A 26,397-nucleotide genomic window follows, 5' to 3' on the forward strand; every position below is an offset into this window, starting at 1 on the left:
TCACGTGGCCCCAGGTGCCTCACCAGGCCCAGGAAAGTCCAGCCGGCCAACCAGTCCCCAGTTCCCCTCCCAAGGCTTCCCCGTCCTCATCAGCTCTCACTCCCTTCTGCATGTGGCTCCTTGGAGAGCAGGGTGTGGCTGAGCCAGCTGGACCTCCCAGCTGTGTGGCTCAGGGTCCTCCCTCTCGGTCAGTCCTGAAGGAACTGGGCTTGGAGTCGTGTGAAACAGAGCTCCTGCCCCTCACTGCCCCACAGCCCCCCCCCCCCCCTGCTCTTCTGGGGGACAGATCAGACTCTGGGCTAGTCAGACTCTGGGGGGCTGGTCTGGGTTGGCCATCAGAACAGGACACTCTACCCCAACGCCAGTGGGGCCTCTAGCCAAAGCCTCACCCTTTTCAGAGAAAGTCTGACTTCTGGGGGTGGGTGTAGGCGGTGGTGAGCCAGTGTTGACTCGTTATCATCCCAGGGGGGGTCTGAGGAAGGAAAGCTGCTCCCACTGCCCTCCCTGCCCCGAACGAGTGGACAAACACGGGCCCCGAGGCCAGCCCTCCTCTGCTCACCCCACCCCCCACCCTCACCCCACCCCCCACCCTCACGCCCACCCCCCACCCCCCACCCCCAGGATGAGCTTCTCCCAGCCCCGGTCAGACAGACACTGACAGCGCTTACAAAGAGATCCACAGGATCTTTATTTACAAGTGAGCTGACGTGAACGTCCCTCATGTGTTGCAAACATGTTTAAATACACATATACATACATATGCACACTCCGCACCGAAGTGCCTCTTGGGAGGAGGCAGTGAGCACAGGAGCGGGTGCAGTGCGGGGAGACCGACCTGAGCTAAGGAGCCGGGCTGCTCACACTCGTCAGGTGCTGGCAGCAGGGAGAGGAAATGATGAAAGAGATGGGGGGCATCTTAGCAGCCAGAAGTCAGGGACGGGGAGGGATCTGGAAGCTGGCAAAGGGCTTACATCATGTGGATGTGAGCAATGATGCCTCATCTTTCCGCACTGTTCCCTTTCGAGGTGCCTGGGGCCAGACCCTCCCTGCGGCCATTCGAAGCCCCTCAGAGGGCAGCAATGGCCTTGGCAGCCACCTGGCGGCCCAGGGGCAGGCTGAGGTCCGTGATGGCCAGAACCACCTTGGGGCTGGACATGGCTGACACCTTCACCAGTTCTGATACCTGCCACAGACAGACAGACAGCTGCTCACTGGGGCTCCCTCGTGGTGGGTGCGGCGTCTCAGGAGAAAGGAGGCCCCCTCCCGACTCTGAGGGCTCGCCCGCCGCTGAACCCCAACCTCTGCTGAGCCTGGCTGCCCCGTGTGATCGGGAAGGTGGGCCGCCCCCCCAGACGGGAAGCACTCACGGTGGTAAAGGGCATGAACTGCAGGATGCTGCCCCGGCTGCCCTGCTCCAGGCAGTCCACACACTCCTCCATGAACCACTGCACGAACTGCGTGTGCGGGCCCGCCGTCCGCGAGCCCAAGATGGAGGAGATGAGCAGGAACAGGTTGGCTGTGTGAGGACGGGGGGGTGAGAAGAAGCCCATGAGAAGGGCCTGGGAAGAGGTGAGACTCTGGGAGAAGGTGGGACCGAAAAGGGAAAGGGGAGCAGTGCTAAGACTGTCCCCCAAGATGGGGATGCCATGAAGAGGAGATGTAAAAGGAAAATTGGGGGTGAGTCAGAAGAGGCACAACCTGGGAGCTTGGGGGAGACGGGAGACCTAGCAAGTCGGGGAGAAGGAGGGCGGGGGCAGGGAGATGTGACAGAGCAGGTGGGGTACCAGAGGCCCTCTTCCAGCTGCCGGGCCTGAACCCCGTTTCAGGAGTGGGGGTGGGAGGACTCACCCAGGACTCGGTTCAGTGGGTCTCTCATGTTAACCGTGTGGAGCTGGGAGGCTGACAAGGAGCTGCTCATGGACCGGTCGGCTGTGGGCCAATGGAGAGCGCTCAGGGCCAGGCCCCTCTCCCGGGGAAGCCCTCACCCATCGGGCGTGGAGGGCCCTGCCCCGGAGTCCTTGGGTCCAGAGTCACCGAGGGGCCCCAAATACAGAGATCCCCAGAGGAGAGGGGCCAGAACTAACAGTGGCCGCCAAGCGCCAGGCGCCTCTGCGGGCTGTACCCCGACTCCGCAACTTAAGCCTCACATCTCCACTTTCCAGACGAAGAAACCGAGGTCAGAGATGCTAAGTAACTAATCAAAGGTCAGAGGGTTTGTAGATGGCAGACCGAGCATCTACCTTCTGCTCAAGTGCAGAGTGGTTCCCTGGTCCCTAGAAAGCCTCAGAGAAATCTCTAGAAACAGCAAAATGGAAGTGCCACAGAAGGAGCCCTGGGTAGGGACAGCGAGGGAAGTCGGGTGGGGGAGGGCTGCTCTTCGGCAGGAAGAGTGGGGAGCAGCCCCAAGGCCCAGCCCAGGCCTGCTCCAGCCTCAGGGCCTGTTTCAGGGGAAGGAAGGTCAGAGCTGGTGAGTCAAGGCACAGACTGTGCCCCAGGCAGCGGACTCACTTGGCAGCTTGTGGGAAGTGAGGGTGGGGAAGAGACAACCGCGTGCCGCTGGGCCTGGACCGGGCGGAAGAGCTTCCACAGCAGCCCGGTCCCTCTGGGGGTGGGAAACAGCAGCCGAGGAGACACAACGGGACAAACTCCTGCACGCCTTCTCTGACCGCCAGCAAGATGCCTGCGCTGGGGCCTAGCGCTGCCCACCCAGAGGACCGAGTGCCCAGGAAAGGAGCCGCTGCCCAGCCCTGTCCACACTCACCGGGACTGGAAAGGATGTTGGCATCCTCCTCATTGGAGCTCAGGAGGCGCATCAGCTTCGAGGGCTGCATGTCATCCAAGGGGAAGAGGCTGATGTAGTCCTGGGGGTGGGAGCTCACTGTTACGGGAAGAGCCGAGTCCCCACGGGCCTCGGTCAGCACCTCAGAGGGGCTCCCCTCCCTCTGCATCCCAGCCCTCCTCACCCCTCCAATCCTAGGGAGACCTGCTCAGTCATCACTGTGGACGTGTGGCCGCCAGGCTTCCCTGAGTCAGGGAGCATGCCTGGCTGCCTCAGCCTGGGAGGGCGCCTCCTATCAGAAGAGGCTCAGGAAATGTCTGCTGAAAACCCGTGAATAAGTGGATGGAGGGATCCCTTACCTCAATGTCTTCACGGTGTCTCTTCTTCTGGTGGGAAGACGCCTGTCCCTTGTGGGAGGAATAGGAACTCAGGGCACACCAGACGGCTAGCCTGGCAAAGGGTTCCAGGAAAAGAAGTGAAATTAGAGGGACCGCAAGGGGGGCTCTGTGCCCATGGTGATCAGACCCCATCTGACAGGGCCTCCCCACAGGCCCACTTCCTGGCTGACCCCAGGTAAGGCTGCCTGACTCAGGGCTACGGGAACTTGAAGGTCTGCAGACTCCTACTTGGCGAGTGCGGTGCCAGGAGGGTCCATGAGGCTGTGCCACTTGGAGGAGTCTGTGAGCAGGCCAGGCAGGATGTGGCCCAGCAGGACCAGGGTCACCTGCTGCATGTCCAGGTAGAAGATGGAGTAGAGCAGCTCCACCGCCCGCAGCGTGTGCTCCTTCCGCGTCTCCTTTAACAGCTCCTACGTGGGCAGGTGAGGGGGTTTTAGGAGCTGAGGGCTCTGAACGTGGGGCTCTGACATCCCTGCCACTCCAGCCCGGCTCTCTGGGAGGGCACGCAGGGAGCCCCCGCTGCTGCTCCAACCCTCCCTCTGCCCTGCAGCTCCCCAGATGGGGACCAGCCTCTATTCTAAGGAAGCTTCTCGCAGCACGGAAGGCACCTCTCCGAGAGGCCCGGCTGACCAGGCTGGGTGTTGGGAAGTCAGAGGATGGGGCCAAGTTGGGTGCTGTCGGGCATGTTCTCAGATGACTCCTGGTGTCTGAGGACACCTGCTCCCCAGCTGGCCCATGTGTCTGGTCCACCCCCCACCCACCCCAAGTACCTTAATCAGGTTGTTGCAGAACCAGTAGACGCCTCCCATGTGCAGCAAGGTGTCAAAGATGTGGATGGAGCGACTGTCCACCCACCCCTTCTCCAGCACCTTGGCAAATATGTCTGTCAGCACCTCCTTGATGGGTCGCTTAGGGGGCAGCAGGTTCCAGTAGGGCATCGTGTCCATGCCCGTGGATGGGAACTTGATCTGTGTGGCCGTCTGCTGCAGCACGTCAGCACACATGTGCTCCAGGATCGAGCTCATGATCACCACCCTGGGGGAGGGGGAGAGAACTTGAGGCCTTGAGGCTCGGGCAACACGGGTTCAAGAGCTGGGGTGGGGAGGGCAGGGGAGGAAACTCCCAGGTCAGACATTTCCACGGAGTTGGGTTACGGAAACATTCCTGGGTAATTAGCCCCATTCTAGGCTAAGGGAGGAGACAAGAGGAAGTTGGAAACCCCTAGCAGACCTGACCTGGCAGGACTCTCGCTGCTGGGCACAAAGCCTATGGGGGGCAGGGGCGGGTATGCTTTCCTTTCCCAGGTTATCTAGCAATGTATTTGTATTTTCTCTCTCTAACTCCCCCCACCCCCAAGCCTGGCCTGCCAATTCCTCTGGCATAAGTAAGAACAATCACTTCCCTCTGGGCTGAGTGCTTAAGGGGGGTCCTGACCCAGCCTGGGCCTCCTACCAATGTAAACTTCCAGGACAGGGGCCCAAGGGCTGCCCCACGGGACTCTTCTTCCCGCCCTTGGTAGCTGGGCAAATTTGAGTGTATATTCAGGAATTTTCTCGGGAAGAGTCTTCGACTCTGAGTACAGACTGGGCCTGAGCGCTAACTGTTCCTGGAACGCCGGTGGCTCTGGGAAAGTCCCTGTGGCTCTCAGAGCCACTGCTTTGACCTGCATGATGAAGCCACAGATTTCCCACTATTCCTCACCCAGACAGTCAGGGCTTAGAGCGGATTACATGAGAGCAAACATTCCATTCCTTGTGGAGGGAGGATGATGAGGGAAGAAAAGCAAGAGGCAAGGGGAAGAACAGGTGCGATTTCACAGGCCCACCCCCAACCTCCTTTCAGCTCAGCGCCCCACTTCTCCGTTGGAAGCATCCTGAGGGCTACCTTGTGGATCACCACTCACAGCCTACCGACCGGTTCATGCTCATGTGACAGCAGCACTGCTCGCAACAGCCAAGAGGTGATGAGCACCCAAGTGCCATCGACTAATAAATGGATAGGCAAACACGGTATGTATATACAAATAATGGAATATTATTCAGCCTTAAAAAGGAGGACATTCTAACATGTGCTACAATGTGGATGAGCCTTGGGGACAATGTGCTAAGTGAAATATGCCAGTCACAAAATGACAACTACTGGACGATTTCACTTACGTGAGTTATCAAAAGTAGTCAAATTCATAGGAATAGAAAGCGGAATGGTGGTTACGAAAAGCTGGGGTGGGGAGAGTGTGAGTTGCTGCTTAATGAGCACGAGTTTCAGATTTACAAGATGAAAATGCTGGAGATCTGATTCACAACAATGTGAATATACAGCTCTGGCTGGTTTCACTCAGTGATTAGAGTGTCAGCCCTCAGACCAAAGGGTCTTGGGTTCGATTCCCGGTCAAGGGCAAGTACCGGGGTTGCAAGTTGGATCCCCAGCCCCGGTTGAGGCACATACGGGAGGCAACCAATCAATGTGTCTCTTTTATATCAATGTTCCCCCTTCTCCCCCCACTCCACTTCCTCCCTCCCACTCTCTCTAAAATTCAATGGAAAAAATATTCTCAGATGAGGATTAACAAACAAAAATAATCTCTCTTCCCACTGTTATATAATAAATGAATGACATATATATGAAAAAAATATATACATCTTAACACTATTGAACTCTAACTTAAAAATGGCTAAAATGGGCCCTGGCCGGGTAGATCAGTGGTTAGAGAACCATCCTGATACGCCAATGTTGCAGGATCAATCCCTAGTCAGGGCACATATAAAGAAACAACCAGCCCTGACCAGTTTGGCTCAGTGGATAGAGTGTCAGCCTGCGGACTCAAGGGTCCCAGGTTCGATTCCGGTCAAGGGCATGTACCTTGGTTGGGGGCACATCCCCAGTGGGGGGTGTGTAGGAGGCAGCTGATAGATGTTTCTCTCTCATTGATGTTTCTAACTCTCTATCCCTCTCCCTTACTCTCTGTAAAAAATCAATTATAAAAAAGAAAAAGCAACCAGTGAATGCATAAATAAGTAGAACAACAAATTGATGCTTCTCTTTCTCTCCCTTTCTCTCTCCAAAATCAATCAAGCAAAAATGTTCAAGATGGTAGATTTCATATTATATATATATATATTTTTTACCACAATCAAAAAAAAGCTTATTGGACAGGTGAGTGAACCAACACCACTGAACTCAACATGGCTGAAGTCACCAGGGAGATTCTGGAAGCCCATGAGAAGCCAAGGCAGAAAAACGTCAAAGACAGCCAGGTGGGGGGTGAGGGGAGTGGGCAGGGCCAAGGCCTGTGAAATCTACAGATGGGCTCGTAGTTTCTGGACAGTGACAGTAGCTAAAACAATCGGGTTGTTCTTGTGGCAAGCTAGCTCTCCAGAACTCGACCTCCTTGAGGGTAGGAATCATAGGTGTCTGGGGTCTATATTTCTGGGCACAGCAGGTGCCAGATAAGACATGAAACTGCTGCTGAGTCAGTGAGTGAATAGGTGAAGAGGAATGTGAGCGAGCGAGGAAGTGAGTGAGCAAGTGAGCAGCATGTCTGGGAAGGTAAGAGGGGTCGGATGTCGGTTCCTGGAGGTGCCGTTTTCGCACCGCAGACCGGCAGCGCTCCAGGAGGGCGGTTACTGACCTCTCATTGTAGAACTGCAGGGTGTTCTCACTGTACAACGGCCCCGCCAGCTGGCGGATCATCTGCAGCGACTTCTCCCGCTCATCCAGCCCCAGCATCCGCACGTGGGCCACAAGCCACGCCACAGCACACACTGCCAGACTGCAGACCTTCCCCTTGATATTATCTGTGATTTTCTGAGAGAGGGAAAGTGTGACCGGGCCACCATCTCCCCTTCCCTGCCTATCACCTTCCACAGCCTCTGTGGCCGCCGAGTGCAGCAGGCGGGGCCCTGGGCCACAGTCCACACCTCTTTTCACCACAAGTTTGATTTTCCCAGTCACCTGGGTGGGAGGGAGGCTAGGACTATGATTACAGGGAAGATCAACATCCAAACAGGAGCTCCTGGCTTAAGGGTCGGCCTCCTTGTTCTTATGAAATATAACAACCTATCGAGGACTGGCTCTGTGTCCCAGGGAAGCGAGAAGGCTGCTGGAAAGGGGAGGGGCTACCTGGATGGACTCGAAGGCCAGCACCCCGTTCTCCCAGGCGTTGAGGATTTCCAAGATGGCGGCTGAAATGCTGAGACAGGCCTCGTGCCAGTTCATCTGCCTGCGAGGTGGGGCGGGGCGGGGGGAGAAGAATCACCAGGGGAACGAGGGGTGGCCTGAGGGAGAGGGACCGGCACCCCACACCGCCCCTGGGAGTGGGCGCCCAGGCGACTGACACCAGCTTCATCTCGGAGGAGTTGTTGAGCAGGGCCACTAGGGACTCCACTTTGGTGGAGTCCGGCCGGAAGCAGGGGTGGTCAGGATTCAAGATTTTGCCCTCCTCGGGCATGCAGGTCTGGATCCAGGTCTCAAAGAAGGGCACCTCTGCCCCTGTGCTCGACTCAGACAGGATCACCTGGGAGAGGAGGCGAGTCACCAGCCGAGTGGGGGCACCTGCCCTGGTGCTTCCTGCTCCCATTTGTCGCCTGGAGAACTGGGGGCAAACCAGCTACAGGGAAAGAGGAGGGCGATGCTGCCACCTAGTGGTCGGGGGCCCGGCACTGAAGGCTTTGGGATGTGACCAGGAGGGCCTCTGCTAACTTCCATTAAATTCTCTGGGTGGATGCCTGATTTCTGCACCAAGAACCTGACAGGGGTAGGGTAGGAGGGGAGGGGTGACAGGGGGGAGAGATATGGGCTGTTTCCTTCCCTCTTGTGCCCTAACCTGCCTGCTCTCCTCGCACTCACCTCGGAACCATAGGTCTGGGCCACGTGGCACAGCATGAGGAAGGAGATGTCGAAGAGCAAGGCTCGGACAGAGGCCGACTTGGCTGTGAAGGATGAGAAGGCTGACCCGCAGCCCAGGGCAGGGCCCCACGCCCTTGTCTGGGTCAGGATTCATCTCAAGGAAGGTCAGAGCCAGTGTCTCCTTCAAAGCTCTGAGGCTCAGAATCCTTTTCTTGAGTCTCAATTGGAACATCATTCCTTCCTTGGAATCAGACTCCCGATACCCTCTTTCCCCCCAATACCCTCTTTCCCCCCAATACCCAACCAGATCCTAAGGGGGGGGACAAAGGGGTGGCTGTAGAAGGACCCTTTCCCGGCATCACCCTCTCAAGCCTCCCACAGGCTTCATGCGTCATCACTCAGGGGAGAAGAGCTCCCAGGACCCACATAAGGCATCCTCTTCCCTTGAGCTCTCCCCACACCCGTCTCTCAGTGCCCACCGGGCCTGGGATGCGCAGAGCTGACTTACTGCTTTCTTCGCTGCCGTGTGTCGTGAACTCATTCAAACTGTGGAGGGAATGGAGAGAGGCTGCATCAACCAGGGCAAGGGCGGAGTGACAGCTGGGGATGGGGGCCACACCCACCCCAGAGCACTCACTAGTCCCAATTACAGGTCAAACAAAATGAACACCACTGCTACAGAAGAGAGAAGTCCATTTTTAAAGATTCCCAGGACCCAGAGAATGGCTCACTGAATAGAACAACTTCTACAGATCAAATTGCGGGTTAACAAAAATAAGTCCACAGAATTGGAGGATCCCTGGTTAACGCCTGGGCACACACAGAACCCCTCCACGCCACCGTTCGCCGCCTTGTCACCTCCTGGAACTCCTCCACGTCATCCTCAGTGGAAGGGCAACGAGGCTCCATGTCCAAAGAAACGGTCCTCCCCCCAGAGTCTCCAGCTGGGATGCTCTGCCTTGGACTGAGCATCCCGGGAGACCCAGACCCCAGGGCCCGCCCCATCCTGCTACTTCTTACTTCAGATACGCCTCCCCGGCCCTGGCCAGAGCTCGGCCTTCCTTACTTAATGAATTTCCGGGCGAAGGACTTAAGCTTCCCAGTGGCAGCGGCTGCAGCCAGCAACAAGTCCAGACTCTTCCCAGACAGCATGTGGCCCAGGACCCCCAGCAGCCCCTCCGGGGACTTGGAGTGGTCTGCATCCATCGTCTGGGGACACGACAGGAAATCAAGTCCTGAAGAACACTGAAGACCCCCCCAGGTACAGCCTAGCCACAGTCTCTCTCTCTGCATGTCTCCATTCAATGGTACACCAGGACCTGCAACTTAACCTACGTCTTTCTGATTCCAATCTGGAAAACAGTTTCTACAATCTTATCCTTGCTCGCCAAAACCATCCCTCGCAACTCAACTGAGACAAGGGTGGCAGGACCGTGCAGGTGAGGTCCCTGCTGTGAAATTCTCCATTGTTTCTGCACAAGACGAGCTACGGGAAAGCGCCTACCACAGTGCCTGGCTTACAAGTGATGCTCAATAAATGTTAGTTTTCAATGGCAGCTTCCCTTGCGGAAGTTCCCCCTTCTCTACTTCCCAAGTAGCTATGTATAGAAGCCAGAAGAGAGAGGCCTATGGCCTCTGTGTATTCATCTCGAAGTAGAGGGAAAACTGGAAAGAGGGAAGAGACGACCCTGGTGGCAAGGGACGGGCGCACTCACCTTGAGGATGTTGGTAACAGTGGGCTCTGCTCGGAGGATCAGCCCAGGATTGGGCTGGATGTTGGCGTTCTCTCCCGATTTCTGCTGGGGTGCGTGCTCCCGGTCTGCTGCCCTGTGGCCATTACCATTCGGCCCAGAGAAGAGAAGAGGAACAGAGATAAGTCCCTGACGCGCTCCCTCTCCAGCCCCAGGAGCACAGAACCTTTGGTGCCATGGTGACACCTCGGAAAGCGTATCCAATATCCAATCGCTTCCTTTGGTCATTGGTCATTACACCTGTTCTGGAAGTTCATTTAAGATTGGAGGAAGAGTTAGGATTTTGACTTTGATCACGAAGGAGGCCGAGAGTCAAAGTACAGGACCTAATGGGGCAAAACCCTAGTCTGCAGAAACCAGTGTCTCCTGGCCCCAGGCACCCACAACCCAAACTCTAGACAGGAGGGGAAAGGCACCCAGTAGCCCAGACTGGACAGGAGGGAGGGAGGGCCAAGGGTTCTTGGATCGGCCCGAGGGAGCTCGCACTCACCGCTTGGTCATCAGGTTGTTCACACTGGCCTCAGACAGAAGCCCCTGCTTCCTACATTCCTGAAGGAGGAAGTCTGTAAAGTCACAGCTGTGAGAGAGAAAGATGATGAGGGGCCTGGGCCCAGAGCAGGGATTCCTGAGGGGCAGCAGCAAGGGTCCCAGCCCAGGGTCCTCCCTCCCCAGGATAAAGAACGTACGGAGTGCCAGAGGGAAGGGAGAGGGGAGAGGGGCTCAGGCATTTGGCAACTAGGAGGCTGTTGCCTCCTGCCCCTGCCAAGTGGGGCGAACAGTAAGACAGTCCTTTGAGGCGTATCTGGCAGGAAGAGCAGTGGGAGAGCCCAGGACACTTCCCCGTCGAGTGCAGGGGAGTTCGTACTTGCAGCGCTGGTCAGCTTTGTCCAGCAAAGGTGTGAGCTTCAGCAGGAACTCAAAGGCACAATTGACATCTTCGGTAAAGTCCTACAAAGAGCCAGAAATGCCGTCTGGCTTCTCAGTCTTCTTCCCCACACACAGCCTGCGTTGCGGGCTCACAAGGACACCGCTGGATATAAAAGCCTACAAGTCGGCCGTGCCTACCCACTGGCTTCAGTGACTACAATGGGGGGGAGTTTGGGGCATCGCCCTCCATGGCCACCCGGGTCCTGATCATCTCAGGCAACCCTGCCTGCCTCTTGAGCAGCCTGGCTGCCTTCTCTCTGGAGACTGGGCGCCTGTGTGTGGTGCACACAGATGCTCCGGTACATACACACTCGCCTTCCCACAGGAACAAGGACACACTCCTGCCCAGTTCAGCGACCCTCCCCTTGCTCTTGCTTCTCCAGGGCAGAGACAAGGATCTACCTGCTCCTATGCCCCCTCCGTCTCATTTCTTCTACTCACCTTGTCCCCATGAGAGTATTTCTTCAACTTCACCAAAACCTGTGGAATCTAGAGGATGAGGCAGGGGGGAAACAGGAAGCACAAGTTTTTCTCTTTCACCCAGAACTGAAGGCACCCGCTCCGGCCCCTGCTCTGGGCAGAGAGACAGGACACCCCTGCCCTGAAAGTGAAAGCATTCTAGAAGCCAAATCAGAAAGCGACAGGACCTAAGTGCCCGGTGCCCTCAGCCTACAGGACACAGGGGCCCCCTGTCTGCTGGCTCAACGAGGAAATGCCATAAGCAGAAGTGGAGTCCTCGCTTCAAGGACCGCGGCCTGCTTCCCTGGCTCCCGTGACTGCCCTGTAGGAGTCTGGCGGAAGACGGAGCTAAGGAGCACCTGTGTGCTGACACAGCAGGAGCTGCCAGCGCGCTAAATATGGCCCTGGGACTCTCAGAGGAAAGAATCGATGGGAACTCGTGCTGGGGGACCTGGCAGGCTGGGCATGACGCCAGCGGGAGAAACACGGGGCAAAGGCCCAGGGAGTCGCCGCTTTTCCCGAGGACCATCCCTAGACGGGCTCTCCTGCTGCTCCAGGTCCCAGGTACCTTGAGGAAGGTGAAAGCCGTCCACTTGAGCTCCTCCGTGCCCTCGGGAGACTCGATGAGGCCCACGAGGCAAGCTTTCCAGATCTCCAGGACAAAAAGTGGGGTGGGGATATGCTGCAGAAAGACCCAAGACAAGGCCTTAGAGGGGCCCCATTCCCCCCTTCACCTCTGCAGGCCCCGGGCATCAGGCTGGGTTACAACTGGGAAACGCAGGAACACGAGAGCCAGGGCCGTCAGGTAAGGTGGCAGAACCGTACAAGACTGGGATTCGCTTTCCCATGAACAGGAGAAACCCCATGTCTCCCAGAAGGACCCGAGAATCCTCCCTCTTGCACACAAACGGTCGCCGCCTTGGGGATAGAGAGGCAATTCTGGCCCACCCACCTGCATGCGCTTCACCATCATCAGCTGCTCCACCAGGGGCTGGGTCTCGCCTGTCAGGTTCATGGTGCCCTCGAGCAGGACCAGCGCGTGGACGGTGGGGAAGCCAGTTTTGTTCGGCTGCTCGGAGTGCACGGCCAGCATCATGGGGATGCTGAGGGGACAGATCCACAGGGGGTGGCACATGGTGAGCTGGGAAGCGTTGGAGAGCAGGGGAGAGCAGAAGGGTCGGGGCCAGGTGCCACACGACCCACCCCCACCCAGGGCCTTTCCCCTCTCCCTTCCCCACATCGGCCTGGGAGCTGGGTACCTCCTAATGAGTGTGCCGCACTGCTCAGCCTGGCTCCGGAGCTGGGGGTTGCTGAGATTGGCCAAGATCTCCCCAAGCTTCAAGAGAGAATGTTCAATAGCTGTCCAGGAGGCTGGTGGAGAAAAGGAAATACAGGAACATGATGGGAAACAGAGGAGAGGGAGAGAGTAACCCCAAACTCCTCAACTTTGGCACCCTCTGGGCCCACAAAATCACGCAAGGAGGCTTCCCCTGAGGGTGACATGGAGGCTGGGGGCCTGGGGGCAGCATGTGCTGTTTCTAGAAGGAGGCTGCACCCCAACAGTGAAGCCCCTAGAAACTAATCCCAGAAGCCTGCCTGGTAGGGATGCGTGCAGCTGACTTTAGAGACAGGCAGTGGCAGAGAGGCAGGGGCGGGGCGGGGGAGGGGAGGAGAGTCCAGAGGCTGGAACAGGGAGGTGCCCCAGATCACTTCAGGAGTATGCCAGCCTTGCAAGTAGCCAACACTCTCCAACTCAGACAAGCTGGACTCCTACACCTCCTTCTGTATCCTCCACCCCGTCTGGGCCTTGGCTCTAGCTGTCCTCCCTTCGGAAGTGCCCCTCCCACTCATCCCCTCGCCAACTCTCACTATCCTTCAAGCCTCCGTTCAAGCCTCAGCTGCTTTAACAACCCACCCAACTGGTCCAACCCACTGACCTCTCCTAAATGCCTGAATTCATGGTCTATACTGCATGATTTAGACTTAATTATAAGTCACTTATCCTAGTTACAATTCCAGAGGGTCAACTGATGACGAATGGCACCAACTAGCCCATTAACCTATATGTAGCATGGGGGAGGTGAGACCTGAGATCCATTCAGTTAAATATTCCTTCATTTTGCAGCCAATAAACATTTGTCAAGTGCTCAAGATAGGTAAGAAACTGTCAACATGGCCAATTTTTACATCATGGTCACCTTTCCGTACTTTACACCGACAAGAAAATATATTTTGGGAAGTAATAAATATACTAATCCTACAAGTTCTTCAACCAGGCCTTGAAGACCTGGAGGTAACCCATTCTAGCATTTTCATTGTTGGAGAAATACAGATCCTCAGTGGTCCCAAGCCACAGCAAGACTGCGGCCTTCGGCCCCACGTCCGGAATATCAGAACCCTCCCTCCCACTAGGTGATCTGTCTGATCGCAGGCTCTGGAGAGTTCCAATGTTTAACGTGTGCACTTGAGTCGAGAGGTGTATGGCCCAGTAGGCCTGGCAGCAGACAGGCATCATGTCTAAAGGACGTGTTAGGCAATGCTCAAACACGGTCATCTGTTTTTCAGATGATCAGTAACACAAGGACGGATCACGTGCTTGCCTTGTCCTCTCATTTTTTCCATGTATGTTGCACACTAGTCTTGCTCCCCACTGGCATGTATACTGCCGCATGCTCCTTCAGCAGCCCCCCACCTCCCCGCCCCCAGCACCTGGCAGAGTGCTGGGCATACAATAAGGCTCAGTAAATACCTGTTGGTTGATTGGCTCGGGTGCCACCCTGCCCAAGTCCCTGGGATGTATGCAATGCTTATGGGGAGAAAAAAAAGGAAGTGGGATGATTTCAGATCCTCCTGGAAAAAAGTGGGATGCCATCCTGCCTCTCCCCTCTCAATTAAAGAACCGGATATGGGAGCAGTGGCAGGTGGGGCTCAGGGGGACGAGGGGACATACAGGCCTCCTCTAGTTTGGCGATGTGGAGCAGGGCCCGGTTCTTGGTGCTGCCGAGGGTCTTCTCCAGGCGCTGCAGGCACATGGCAAGCTGCTTCTCGCCGGCAGCTGGAGTGCCAGCCTCCAGCCCCTCCTGGAGCCTCTCGGCAGAGGCTGCAGTGCAGCGCAGCAGCCAGTGGAGGGCGCTGAGAAGGGCCCGGCACAGCCCGATGCACTCCTCTGCTTTGCCATGACAGCTACGGGAAAGGATGCAAAATCTGTCTCTGCTCCAAAGGCTGAAACCTGACCCACACCAATGTTCCCAGAGGGCCTGGCACTCCCTACTAGGGAAGAGAGTTGGGAAGCTAGCAAAGTCCTAGGGAAGACAGCCCTGTTGATTTCCACTGGACAAGGTTTCAAATGAGCTACTCCCAATCAAGAAGAGGCACTTTTGTCCTAAGGACTAAGTGGAAAAGGATGGGGATGGCTGGGTGTGGGTGAGCAGGGGGAAGAAGTGTGGGGAGCCACAGAGTCTCTCTACTTGGAGCTTCTCCTTTACACTAAGCTAATGCTGGAGGTTGTGAGCTCCTCACGCCTGCTATTACCTTAGTCGGTCACAAAACATGTCCATGATATCCAGCAACGCCTGGACACACAGGTCACGGGAAAAGTCATCAAACTGTGGAAAGAACAGAGGTGATGCTACAGTCACCCCCTGGTGTCACACGAGGCAGACGAGACACTCATCTTTCCTCCCACCTCAGGTTTCAGAATGGGCACCCTTTCAACATTGGAGATTGGCTAACTGCCAGCCCCCGCTTCCCAGGATGCTCTTCCTTCCAGAGAAAGGCAGCTATGCCAGCCAGAGGCAGCGTGGGCTGCCTGTCCAGCCTCAGCGGCCACATGATCAGAGCATTCAAGGAGGTGGCCCCCTCCGTCATCACCGTATCTTTTCCCCTGGCCCCCACCCGGCCTCTGGGTGGCTATGATCATACCTTGCTGATAGCTGAAAGGACGGAGGAGTAGGACACCATCTGGAGGGAAAGGAGAAGGATAAGGTTCAGACAACCGGTGTCCCACAGTTGAACGGGACAAGCGCTCACACTCCAGGTTGCTGCAGCTCTCCTAAAACCTCCACCCTTCCAAGAGGCCTTCCTCAGCCCACTAAACAAGGCAAAACACTAGGCACTGTCTCCATTCCGCCCTCTATCAGACTCACCGCAAATGACATCATAAGCATGAACCCATTCAGAAGATGATTTGGGGCATTCAAAGGTGCCATGTTTCACTGTCCACTATAGAGAGAGTCTAACTGACTGCCGGTGGGCAGAAGAAGGGTTATGTTCCTTTACTCCTACGACTTCTATCAAGAGTGATTTTGTTTGGACAAGAACAGCCCGGCTGTCATGGCTCAGTGGTTGAGTGTTGACCTATGAACCAGGAGGTCATGGTTTGATTTCTGGTCAGTGCACATGCTGGGGTTGTGAACTTGACTCCCAGTGGGGGGCGTGCAGGAGGCAGCCAATCAATGAATCTCTTTCATCACTGATGTGTTTCTCTCTCCCTCTCTCTCTCTCTCCCTCCCTCCCTTCCTCTCAGAAATCAATAAAATAAAAAAGAACTGGAGACAAGCACACATTTCTTGCAGTGACTAGGTAGTAACTGCACCTTGACATCGGTAGTGAATTCCACTATTCACCTCTTACTCATTTTTCTAGGAGTTATTCTCGAGGACTCTACCAGGGCACCTTCTCTGATCGACCCCAACCTCCCACCCAAAGCTGAAATACCCTCTGTGCTCCAACTAACCCCCTGTGCCCATCACTGCACAGCTGGTGCCTGCTGCCCCCACCGAACGAGAAGCTCCGTGAGGATAAGGACGCTTTTACTCGGAGACCCATGAACTTGTTGACAATGTTTATAGAATGAATAAGTAAGAACACACCCTCAGATCAGCATTTCCCAAAGTAGCTTCTAAAGCTGCACTGGACAATAGCGATGCCATTAGCCACACGTGGCTTTTTAAAGTTAAACAGAATTTTAAAAGGTATTATTGTTTCTCTAGAACCCAACCTGGGGCCCAGCAGGCAGTAGGTCCTCCGTAAGTTTCTATTGTCTTCGACCAATGAATTCTCTCTCATAATTGATGTGTCTTTCATTATGATATCTAAGATGTCGTGTAACTAACGTTCTGGGGGGTAAATTTACCTTAAAACAAATTTCTATTAGTAAAACCTACTTATCACCATAAGGTCAGAGATATAATTCGAAAGAAATAATTTGTCCTGAGTGAAATTAAACCCCACAAAAAAATCTTTTAAGTTGTCATATTCTAAAAAAATAATAATATAGCATGCTGATAAAATGAGTAATGCTACAGAAAACAGTCACAATCGTATACTCAAAATTAGTGGCACAATACACCAAATAAAAAAGCAAAATACAATGACAGAAACTGTCAAGATAATTAGTTACCTGCCTTGTGGGTTTTCTTCACTAGAAAAACAGAACTTTCCAAAGACTTAAGAAGAAAGCTAAGTCAGCCTCGATGACCTTAGTAGGGTGAACTTAGTAGGGTGATGCCTTTCATGTCTTATTTTCCCATCAAGTGAACAGACTGCTCTCTGTTCAGACATCTTTAACAAATATTCTTGGATTAAACAGGTGCAAAGCACACAGAAGACTTAAATACACAATTAGTGTTTAGTGCCACTCTCAGCAGGACGCCCTGTGAAGCCAACGCTGGTGTCTGACAGTGATCAGAGAGTTGGGTGCCTGCCTGGGCAGGATGACCGTAACGTTCCAGGCGAGTGTTTGTTTATTTATAACTGATGTCCCCATAGCAAGAGCTTGGCAGAGAACGGAACCTTGTTGGATACCAACCCGAAGGGGGAGCTGGATGTCCCCACTAGAAACAGACCCCAAACTACCAGAAGAGACACCCCCAATTCTGCGTGTTCTGAAGGATGTCATTGGTTATATGTTTATATGATCTCCAAATTCAGGATTCTGTTCAGTAAATTTCTGCCAACAGTATCAATAAGGCACTTCTACTCTAGAGACCTAAAAATCCGTTCCACATGGTGAACTGTTTTAACAGCAGGATTTAACCTACTCCAGTCTTAGTATATCCATCAACGTAGGAGCGCTCCACTACCAGCAGCCCAGGGACGGAGACGTCTATGAGGCCACTGCACACCTCGCCAGCCCAGACTGACCGCAGCGGCTCTCAGTCCCCTCTGCTCTTCATGGTCAACACCCCAACTGCTCCTCAGTACCTCTGTGAGCACAGCACTGGACCGAAGAGCCTCTTAACTCTGAAGGAAAAATAAATGACTAATTTTGCACAGCACTTTGGAAGTCATGAAGGTCTTCCATGTATATTTATTTCTCTCACTGTCACTTCAGCCTCTTTATCCCTCTTGCTTTTCCCGTCAGTGTTTACACATCTCAAGATTCTTCTATTTTTAAAGGAACTTCCCACAGACCTCCCACTTCCAATTAACCATCACCCTCTCTTCTGCTCTTCACAGGCATAAGAGTTCTCTCTACTCACCGTCTACCTCCCCACCTCCCGCTGGCCATTCACCCCATTCCAATCACTTCTGTCCTTGCCACGGCATGAATCCTCTCATTAAGCTCATCAACAAGCTCTTGTTGTTACACCCCATGGACAGTTCTCAGTTGTGATCTCAATGACCTCCCAGCAGCGTCTGACACCAGCCAACACCTCCTCATTCTTCAGTCCTCTCCTTCCTCCTGTGACTTTTCTTGAGACCACACTCTCTCGCTCTTCTTTTCTTCTCTCCTTGCTGACCCCTTCTTCTCGGACTCCTATAAGGAATTCCTTTCCTGCGTGTGTTCCTTAAATGTGATTGGTTCGTCGGGAATGTGGTTGGTCACCCCCTTCCTTGCTCGCCTCCACACTCTCCGGGCAATCTCACCCATGCCCATAGTTTCAATGGCCATCTGCAGAGGATGCCTCCTAAATCAACAGCTCTAGCCTAGGCCTCTCCTTCTGAGTTCCAGACATGTATGTTCAGCTGCCTACTCAGTATCTTCTCTTCGATAGCCCACAGAGGCACCTTAAATGTAACAAGGCCAAAATCAAACATGCCGTCTCCACCCCTCATCTGCACCCCAAACCTAACAGTCCTACTCTACTCCCACTGTCTTCCTACGATCCCATCGTTCAGCCAGTCCTCCAAACCAGAAACCTAGACACTACCTGGGATTTTTTCCTCTCTTTCACACTTCTCCAGTTAATCACCAAATCCGCTCTCAATGCCATTTCCTAACTTCTTCTTGAATTCATCTTTTTTTTTAATATGTTTTTATTGATTTTTAGAGGGAGAGAGAGAGAGAGAGGGAGAGGGAGAGAGAGAAACATCAATGGGAGAGTGAAACATGGATGCACACCCCCTATGGGGGATTAAGTCTGAAACCCAGGCATGTGCCCCAACCAGGAATCAAACTGGCAACCTCTCATTGCACAGAATGATGCCTAGCCAACTGAGCTACACTGCACTTGAATTCATCTTTTTTTTTTTTTCTGCTGCCATTCCCAAGGTTTTTTTATTTTTATTTATTTCATTTTTTTTGTTAATCTTCACCCAAGGATTTTTTTTCATTGATTTTTAGAAAGGGGGGGTGGGGGCCAAAACCGGTTTGGCTCAGTGGATAGAGCGTTGGCCTGAGGACTGAAGGGTCCCAGGTTCGATTCCGGTCAGGGGCATGTGCCTGGGTTGCGGGCACATCCCCAGTAGATGTGCAGGAGGCGGCTGATCGATGTTTCTCTCTCATCGATGTTTCTAACTCTCTGTCTCTCCCCCTTCCTCTCTGTAAAAAATCAATAAAATATATTTAAAAAAAAAAGAAAGAAGGGGGGGGGGGAGACAAGAGAGAGAGAAAAAAAAAACATTGATATGGGAGAGACATATCGATTGGTTGCCTCCTACATTCACTCCGACTGGGGCCTGGAATGGAACCTGCAACCCAGGTGCCCATGACCGGGAATCGAACCCAAGACCCTTTGGTTTGCAGGCTAATGCTCTCACAGCCAGGGCTGGCACTTCCCAAGTTTATGCTAATATCATCTCTTTCCTGAATTACTACGATAGCTTAAATCAGGGGTTGGAAAACTAAGGCTTACAACCTAAATCTGGCTTATCCACCTTTTTTGTAAATAAAGTTTTATCAGAACACAGGCATGCCCACTTATTTACATATTATCTACATCTGCTTTCAAGCTGTAATGACAAAACAGTGGTGACAGAAACTATGTGGCCTGCAAAACAGAACGTATTTACTCTCTGGTTCTTTACAGCAAAAATATTCCAGACTAAATCGTGTTCTTGACTTCTGTTTTACTCTCTTTCAACCCATTCTTCAAACTACAATCAGAGTGATTTTTCTAAAGTTAATCCACAAATTCCTCAAATCCACAAAGTCAAGGAACTCCCAATCAAAATATAATAGGGCTTTTAAAAGAACTTAAGTGGATTCTAAAATTTGTCTGGAAATGAAAATGCCTGGGTCAAGAAATTTTTGAGAGATAAAATTATGGGAAGACTTGCCTAGCCAGGTATCAAACATATTATAAAGGTACAGTAATTAAAACAATAAAGTACTGGTGCAAGAAAAGACCAATATATCAATAAAATAAACTAGAATGTCAAGAAATGGAATCCTGTCTATAAGAAAATTTAGGCTAGGACAAATAATGGTCTATTCAATAAAGGTAGTTGAGCCAACTGTCCATCTGTCTGAAAAAATATATAAATAAACTTGGCTCTCTGTATCACACTGCAATAAATTTTAACTGTGTCAGAGAAAAGAAACATAAAAAATAAAAGTGAAGTGTTGGCAAAAATTAGAGAAAAATATATTTTGATCCTTGGAGCAGGCAACCCCTTATGCAAGACAAAAGCCACATAGGAAAAAGGCTAAATCTGGCAACAGATGCATTAAAAACTTTTGCATGCCACCCTGGCTGGTTTGGCTCAGTGGATAGAGCACTGGCCTGCGGACTGAGGGGTCCTGGGTTCGATTCTGGTCAGGGGCACATGCCCGGGTTGCAGGCTTGATCCCCGGTGGGGGGTGTGCAGTAGGTAGCCGATCAATGATTCTCTCTCATCACTGATGTTTCTATCTCTCTCTCCCTCTGCCTTCCTCTCTGAAATCAATAAAAATATTTAAAGAAAAACTTCTGCATGCCAAGAAAATAAAAATCACAAACGTAAAGGTGATAGAAAGAAAATTGAAAACATATATAACAGATAAAGATTACAAGATAGATTTTTAAAAATATTTTTTTATTGATTTCAGAGAGGAAGGGAGAGGGAGAGAGAGATAGAAACATCAATGATGATAGAGAATCACTGACTGGCTGCCTCCTGCACGCCCCTATTGGGGATCAAGCCCAAACCAGGGCATATGCCCTTGACCAGAATCGAACCTGGGACCTTTCAGTCCACAGGCCGACACTCTTATTCACTGATTCAAACCAGCTAGGGCAAGATAGATTATTTTAAAAGACACTTAACAATCAGTAGGAATTCTTCTTGGAATGATGAAAATGTTCCAAACTGATTGTAGTGATAGTTGTACAACTCTGAGTATTCTAAAAACTAGTGAGATATGTACCTTAAATCAGTAAACTATTTATATAGTACGTGATCTATAGCTCAATAAAGCTGTTACCAAAAAAAAAAAAAAAAAAGAAAACAATCTAACAATAGAAAAATGGGCAAATGGTACACATAAGTAATTCACAGAAGATATGCATATAAAAATATGCTCAACATCACAATCATAGAAATACATAATATAACATGATGTTATTTTTTGCTTCTCTGGAAATAAATCTGCAAGATTCTATCCAGCACTGGCAAGTATGTGTGGAAATACTGTCAAACACTATGTGCAGTCTTATCAGTCTGCCTGGCTAACTCAACATTCATGTCTTGGTTTGAACATCGCATCCCTCTGATTGCTCAGAACGGATTAGGTGCCCCTTCCATGGACTCCCAGAGTACCCTGTCCCAGCCACATCATAAGCCTATCCTGTGACTGACAGATTATATCTGCACTAGAGGCCCAGTGCATGAAATTCTGCACAGGGGAGTCCCTCAGCCTGGCCTGCACCCTCTCGTAATCCGGGACCCCTCGGGGGATGTCCAACTGCCAGTTTAGGCCCGATGTCCAACATTTCTCTCGAAATCCAGGACTGCCTGATCGCCCCTAACCGCCTCTGCCTCGGCCCTGCTGCCACAGCTTTGACTGGAAGGACGTCCAGAACGTCGTTTGGCTGTCCGGTCTAATTAGCATATTACGCATTTATTATTACAGATTACCCACTAAATTCTTTGGGTGCTGGGATCAGACCTTGTTCACAGCCATATCCCCAGGGCCTACAGCACTGTCTGGCACATACAAACATTCGTGAATATTTACTGTAGAGTAAGTTAATGAAGTATGATTCTTTCCATGAGAAAACTGCGGCTCAGAGACGTGATTCTGGTATATTCCAACCAATTCACCTGGACAGGACATGAGCCGACAACAGTACTCTACGCCTTTCCTATCTTCACACCCTCACCCTCTGGCACCGGTGGGGCCGTTTACCTGAGAGCTAATGGCATACTTCAGGTAGGACAGGATGAGAGGATTGGGGGACGGTCCGATCATGGCCTGCTCCAGCAGTGCTTCTGCAAGGGGAATCACAAAGTAAGACCCTGTGGCCACAACTTGCCCGGGTGTAGCCCTCCCATCCTTCCTTCCTGTTTCACTGGAGACCTGCTAGGTTGAGGATGTCCCACGTGGCTCCCTTGGGGAAGAATTTCTTCATGTTGATTGCCCACTGGTAGTCACTCCACCGCTCCTTCCAGGCTTGCAAAATGGCTTGCTTCAGGTTCACCACCTTCATGATTGCGCGCTCAGGAAGCGGGGGCCGGTGGCGGGCAGCGGGGAGGCGGGAGAGACCGAGCTAGAAGGGGAGAGGAGATGCTGGGGAAAGAACGGGGGAGGGCGAAGTCAATGAAATGCAGACGCTACAGGGAGATCTGAGGGAGGCAGAACCGAAAGGGAAAAGAGGGGGAGAGGGTGGTAAGGATCCTGCCAGGCTCTTCCCTCCGGGGCCACCCTTTCTTAAACTAACGAGGGTGTCAAAGGGGCTTAATACAAAGAGTAACGAGGGCAGCGAAGGGTTAAGCCGGTTCTGGTTGCCTAATTACTCCCTCAGCTCTGGCTCCGTCCCTCAGCAGGCACGGCCACTCCAAATCTGGACAACACCCCCATTTCCTCCATCTTCCACACCCTGACACTGTAATTCCCTGTTTCCTTTTCATCCACCACCGCCCCAAATTAAGCCTACCGGACAGCTTAGTTCTAAGACCTAGGCACCGCCATTTTGGCACTCATCAAAGAGCTAGTTTTCTATTGGCTGGGGGCAACATACATGCGCCAATGCCGCGAGAGACAGGTCACGCCGCGAGGTCTTCTGGGAATTGTAGTTTCTCGGACTGAGCTAGCGTGGAAGATAGCCCGCCTCGCTTCTCTCCTTTAGAGAAGGACTCGTGGGAGCTAAGGCATCCATCCCAGAGGGGAGGGGGGAAAGGGGAGGGAGAATGAAGGAGGGGGAGGGGAGGGCTCTCGAAAGGCCGCTAGCAATCAGACCCCGCCCAATGACGTCACTGCCGACGCGACTCGTTATTTAACTATTCTGCCACTCCTTCATTCCCCGCTAGTTAGGAAGCACAACAAGGGGGTGGCGTTCTCTTAGCAATATGTTTCTGCTTTCCTGGCATATTTAAACGAAAATTATTATTTCCTAAACCTCTGAGTCTACTACCAGAGTTCTTCCCATTTCCACACTTGGGGTCCAGAGGCCACATGGAGGCTTGTCAGTTACACACATCACCACCTCACCCCCAAAGCTGGCAGTCCTCCCAGAATCTGCTGGCTTTGCAGACTGCTTGAATACCAGGAGACGTAGGGGGAAAGTGAGGAGGAAACTGAGGTTATCAGAAATAAGGAAAGTGTGAGAAATTGTCATAGCCAAGCGGGCCTTAGGAGACATGATGACTAAATGTAACTTGGTAATCGGGGTGTGACCCCGGAGCAGAAAAAGCACATTTAAGAGAAAGCTAAGAAATCTGAATAAGGCATGGACATTGGCAAATAATAATGTATCAGTACTGGTTCCATTGTAATTGTAACAAATGTACCATGCTAATGTAAGGTGTTAACAAAAGGGAAAATGGGGCTTGGGGTGTGTGGAGACACTCTCCTATCTTCAATTTTTTCCCCTATATCTCTAAAAGTATTCTTTTAAAAAAGTTTATTAGCACAGCTAGTGTTTCTCAGTGGTTGAGTGTCGATCTATGAACCAGGAGGTCGAGGTTCAGATTTCAGAGATGAAGGGAGAGAGAGAGATGGAAACATCAATGGTGAGAGAGAATCATTGATCGGCTGCCTCCTGCACACCAAACACCGGGGATCGAGCCCGCAACCCAGGCATGTGCCCCGACTGGAAATCAAACCTCAACCTCCTGGTTCATAGGTCAATACTCTACCACTGAGCCATGCCAGCTAGGCAATAAAAATACACATATATTTTTAATCCTTGCCCAAGGATATTTTTCCATTGATTTTTAGGGAGAGTAGAAGAGAGAGGGAAAGACAGAGAGAAATATTGATGTGAAAGAAACACATTGACAAGGGCCCCCGCCAAGGAGGAGCCTGCAACCGAGGTACATGCCCTCGACCGAAATCGAACCTGGGACCCTTTGGTTCGAAGGCTAACGCTCTATCCACTGAGCCAAACCAGCTAGGGCCAAAAAAAATTTTAAGTTTATTAAAAACAATGTGCTGTCTTGCTTATCCTAGGGAACCATATTGTAGATAATTATGTCCATGGCTTCAAGCATTGGCCCTTCTTTCCCCCTCAGTGAAAAGTCAAAAAGCAAATGCTACCTACTCCTGGCTCCAATGTCTGAGTCTCCCTATACACAAGCCTCATCCTGGCTCTGTCCTGTGAGCAGCTTGTCCCAAATGTTTACAACGAGGGACCAGAATAAACAACCCAATGTCCCCCACTCCTATGTTCAGCTCTCCATCTCATAGCCTGAGCAGCTTGGTATCCTAGTCTGTGAGTCCAAGCTCCATTCATATTTCCCAACAGCCATTCTTGGACCACCCTTTCAGTGGCAAATCCGTTCTCAGGAAAGTGAGTCTGGGGGAGCAGCCCACTCAGGCTCTGAAGCAAACGTGTGGGCCTTAAGACAAGAAATAACAGGATCCTGGGTATCTGGAGCGTAGTCTAAACAGGGGGACAAGGACTCCTGTTCTGAAGGGGAGAGTGCAGCTGGAGGAGGGCCAGATCACATCCCTCTAAGGCAGCGGTTCTCAACCTGTGGGTCGCGACCCCATTGGAAAACACATATATAATTACATATTGTTTTGTGATTAACCACTATGCTTTAATTATGTCCAATTTGTAACAATGAAATTGGAGGTCACCACAACATGAGGAACTGTGTTAAAGGGTCGGCGCATTAGGAAGGGTTGAGAAACACTGCTCTAGGCCTTTCTTCTTCTTTGTTTTTTTTTCTTTATAAGAATATCACCTTTTTACTTTTTTAAAATATATTTTTATTTATTTCAGAGAGGAAGGGAGAAGGGAGAGAGAGATAGAAACATCAATGATGAGAGAGAATCATTGATTGGCTGCCTCCCGCACGCCCCACACTGAGGATCGAGCCCATAACCTAGGCATGTGCCCTTGACCAGCATTGAACCTGGGGCCCTTCCGTCCGCAAGCTGATGCTCTATCTGCTGAGCCAAACTGGCTAGGGATGCTTATGGCCTTTCTACCTCCCAATGCACCTGCACACACACCCTCCATTCTGCTTCCTTTTGCGCCTGCCCAAGTGATACCATCAGGGAACAACTGCCAAATATGTGTAGCCAAAGCTTCCAAAGAGGAAGGAGGGAGAACCCAGCCTCCTCACACTTAACCTCCAGACTCCGCCCAGCCACACACACACTTGAGATGGCCTCAAACCCTGTTTGTCTGTCGTCTCTCACGTACCCGGAACCCCTTTCTCTCCCAGGCCCCTCACTCTACCTCTGCCTGCTGCCCTCCTCTCATTCCTTTCCTGTTGCTACAGCCAAGGAACCCCACCTTGAGCCATCCCCGGGTCCTGCAGCTCCTGTCCCATCCCTCACAGCCAAACTGCCCCTCTGGGAAAGAGCTTTCAACTGTGTGACTGCTCCTGACTGGACTAGTGGGTGTTGAGTCGAGTCCACATGGAAGTGGGGTGCTGGGATCCAACCCCAGCAGGTCCAGGGGTCCCCAAAGGTGTGGACGGAGTCGGCGAAGAAGGAATGACACAGAGGCAGCGTTCAGTTGATCGGCTTGGTTGGGTTCTCTTGCCTGGTTCTATTGCCAGGTTCTGTAGGTTCTCCAGCCAGGTTCTGTAGCCAGGTTCTGTAGCCAGGTTCTGTCCAGGATCTTTTGCCATGTTCTCTCGCTAGGTTCTGTCTCTAGGTTGTGTGTCCTGTTGTCTTGTTACATCTGTATTTATACCAGTTGATTCCAATTCTATCAATCTCTATTCCAAAGGTTAGGGCGTTTCTTATCTCCATTCTAGAGAGTAAAGATTATGTAGCTTAAGCGTGATTGTTTGTAGTTAAAGTGATTAACTACCCACCTGGCACTTAGTTAAGGGGCTTTATTCCCTCCCTAACTTCAGGGGAAAATCCCTACTTGGGGAAACAACCTTTCTCGGAGAGGTGACCTTGGTTAAAACACATAGCACCAAGAAGTTTAGCAAACATATTAAGAACAGTATCCCATATACACCCGGTCCCTTGAAACATATGCTGTGCAGATGTTTCTTTCCTGCAGCCACTGTGTCAAGCAGCAAGGATGGACCGGCTTCCGGCAGTGGGGACTATTTGGGACCTGAGGATAGTAATGTTCTAAGCTCAAACCATCTCCCTGTGGCAGTAAGCCTGGCAGATCGGGGTTGAGCGAGAGGGCGTGTTCCTTCCCACTTCACAATCGCAAGGTAGCTTTCGCAGTCAGGCCAGCTGCCTTCCCTGACCCCCCACCTTTCACCAGCAGCCCTTTCTCTATGCGTGGCAGGGTTTCCCCAAGTTGGACTCCCACAGGAACATAAGGACTCCTTTAGTTCTGAGCCAGGGCTATCTTCAGCTTCTCTACTTGGTCCTGACTCCTAGTCTGGGAATATCAGAAATGGCCTTCCCATACATCACTTCTCCCCACACCACAGTAGCTTCCGAGGA

General features: G+C 52.1%; 1 protein-coding gene across 2 annotated transcripts; it reads right to left on the bottom strand.

Moving 5' to 3' along the window:
• Nucleotides 1-660: 660 nt before the first annotated feature.
• MED24 (mediator complex subunit 24) lies at nucleotides 661-22,513 on the bottom strand. Of its 2 annotated transcripts, XM_081110167.1 has the most exons (27): nucleotides 22,460-22,512; nucleotides 21,883-22,092; nucleotides 21,712-21,794; nucleotides 15,081-15,119; nucleotides 14,691-14,764; nucleotides 14,110-14,342; nucleotides 13,909-13,965; nucleotides 12,419-12,530; nucleotides 12,112-12,262; nucleotides 11,728-11,841; nucleotides 11,142-11,189; nucleotides 10,639-10,721; nucleotides 10,264-10,350; nucleotides 9,738-9,849; nucleotides 9,089-9,231; nucleotides 8,531-8,568; nucleotides 8,023-8,105; nucleotides 7,512-7,690; nucleotides 7,297-7,396; nucleotides 6,806-6,981; nucleotides 3,948-4,212; nucleotides 3,406-3,587; nucleotides 3,139-3,229; nucleotides 2,762-2,861; nucleotides 1,849-1,929; nucleotides 1,368-1,516; nucleotides 661-1,183 (listed from the first exon to the last, which is right to left on the bottom strand). In XM_081110167.1, exons 2-27 carry the CDS (start codon nucleotides 22,010-22,012, stop codon nucleotides 1,067-1,069), a joined length of 3,027 nt encoding a protein of 1,008 aa, XP_080966293.1. In that variant the 5' UTR covers nucleotides 22,013-22,092; nucleotides 22,460-22,512; the 3' UTR covers nucleotides 661-1,066. The 2 variants fall into 2 exon arrangements, with proteins under 2 accessions (XP_080966293.1, XP_080966294.1); XM_081110168.1 differs by lacking the exon at nucleotides 13,909-13,965 and having other exon boundaries at nucleotides 22,460-22,513.
• Nucleotides 22,514-26,397: the final 3,884 nt, after the last annotated feature.

Source organism: Myotis nattereri (genome assembly GCF_964212035.1).
Source record: "Myotis nattereri genome assembly, chromosome: 16".
Classification (NCBI taxonomy): domain Eukaryota; kingdom Metazoa; phylum Chordata; class Mammalia; order Chiroptera; family Vespertilionidae; genus Myotis; species Myotis nattereri.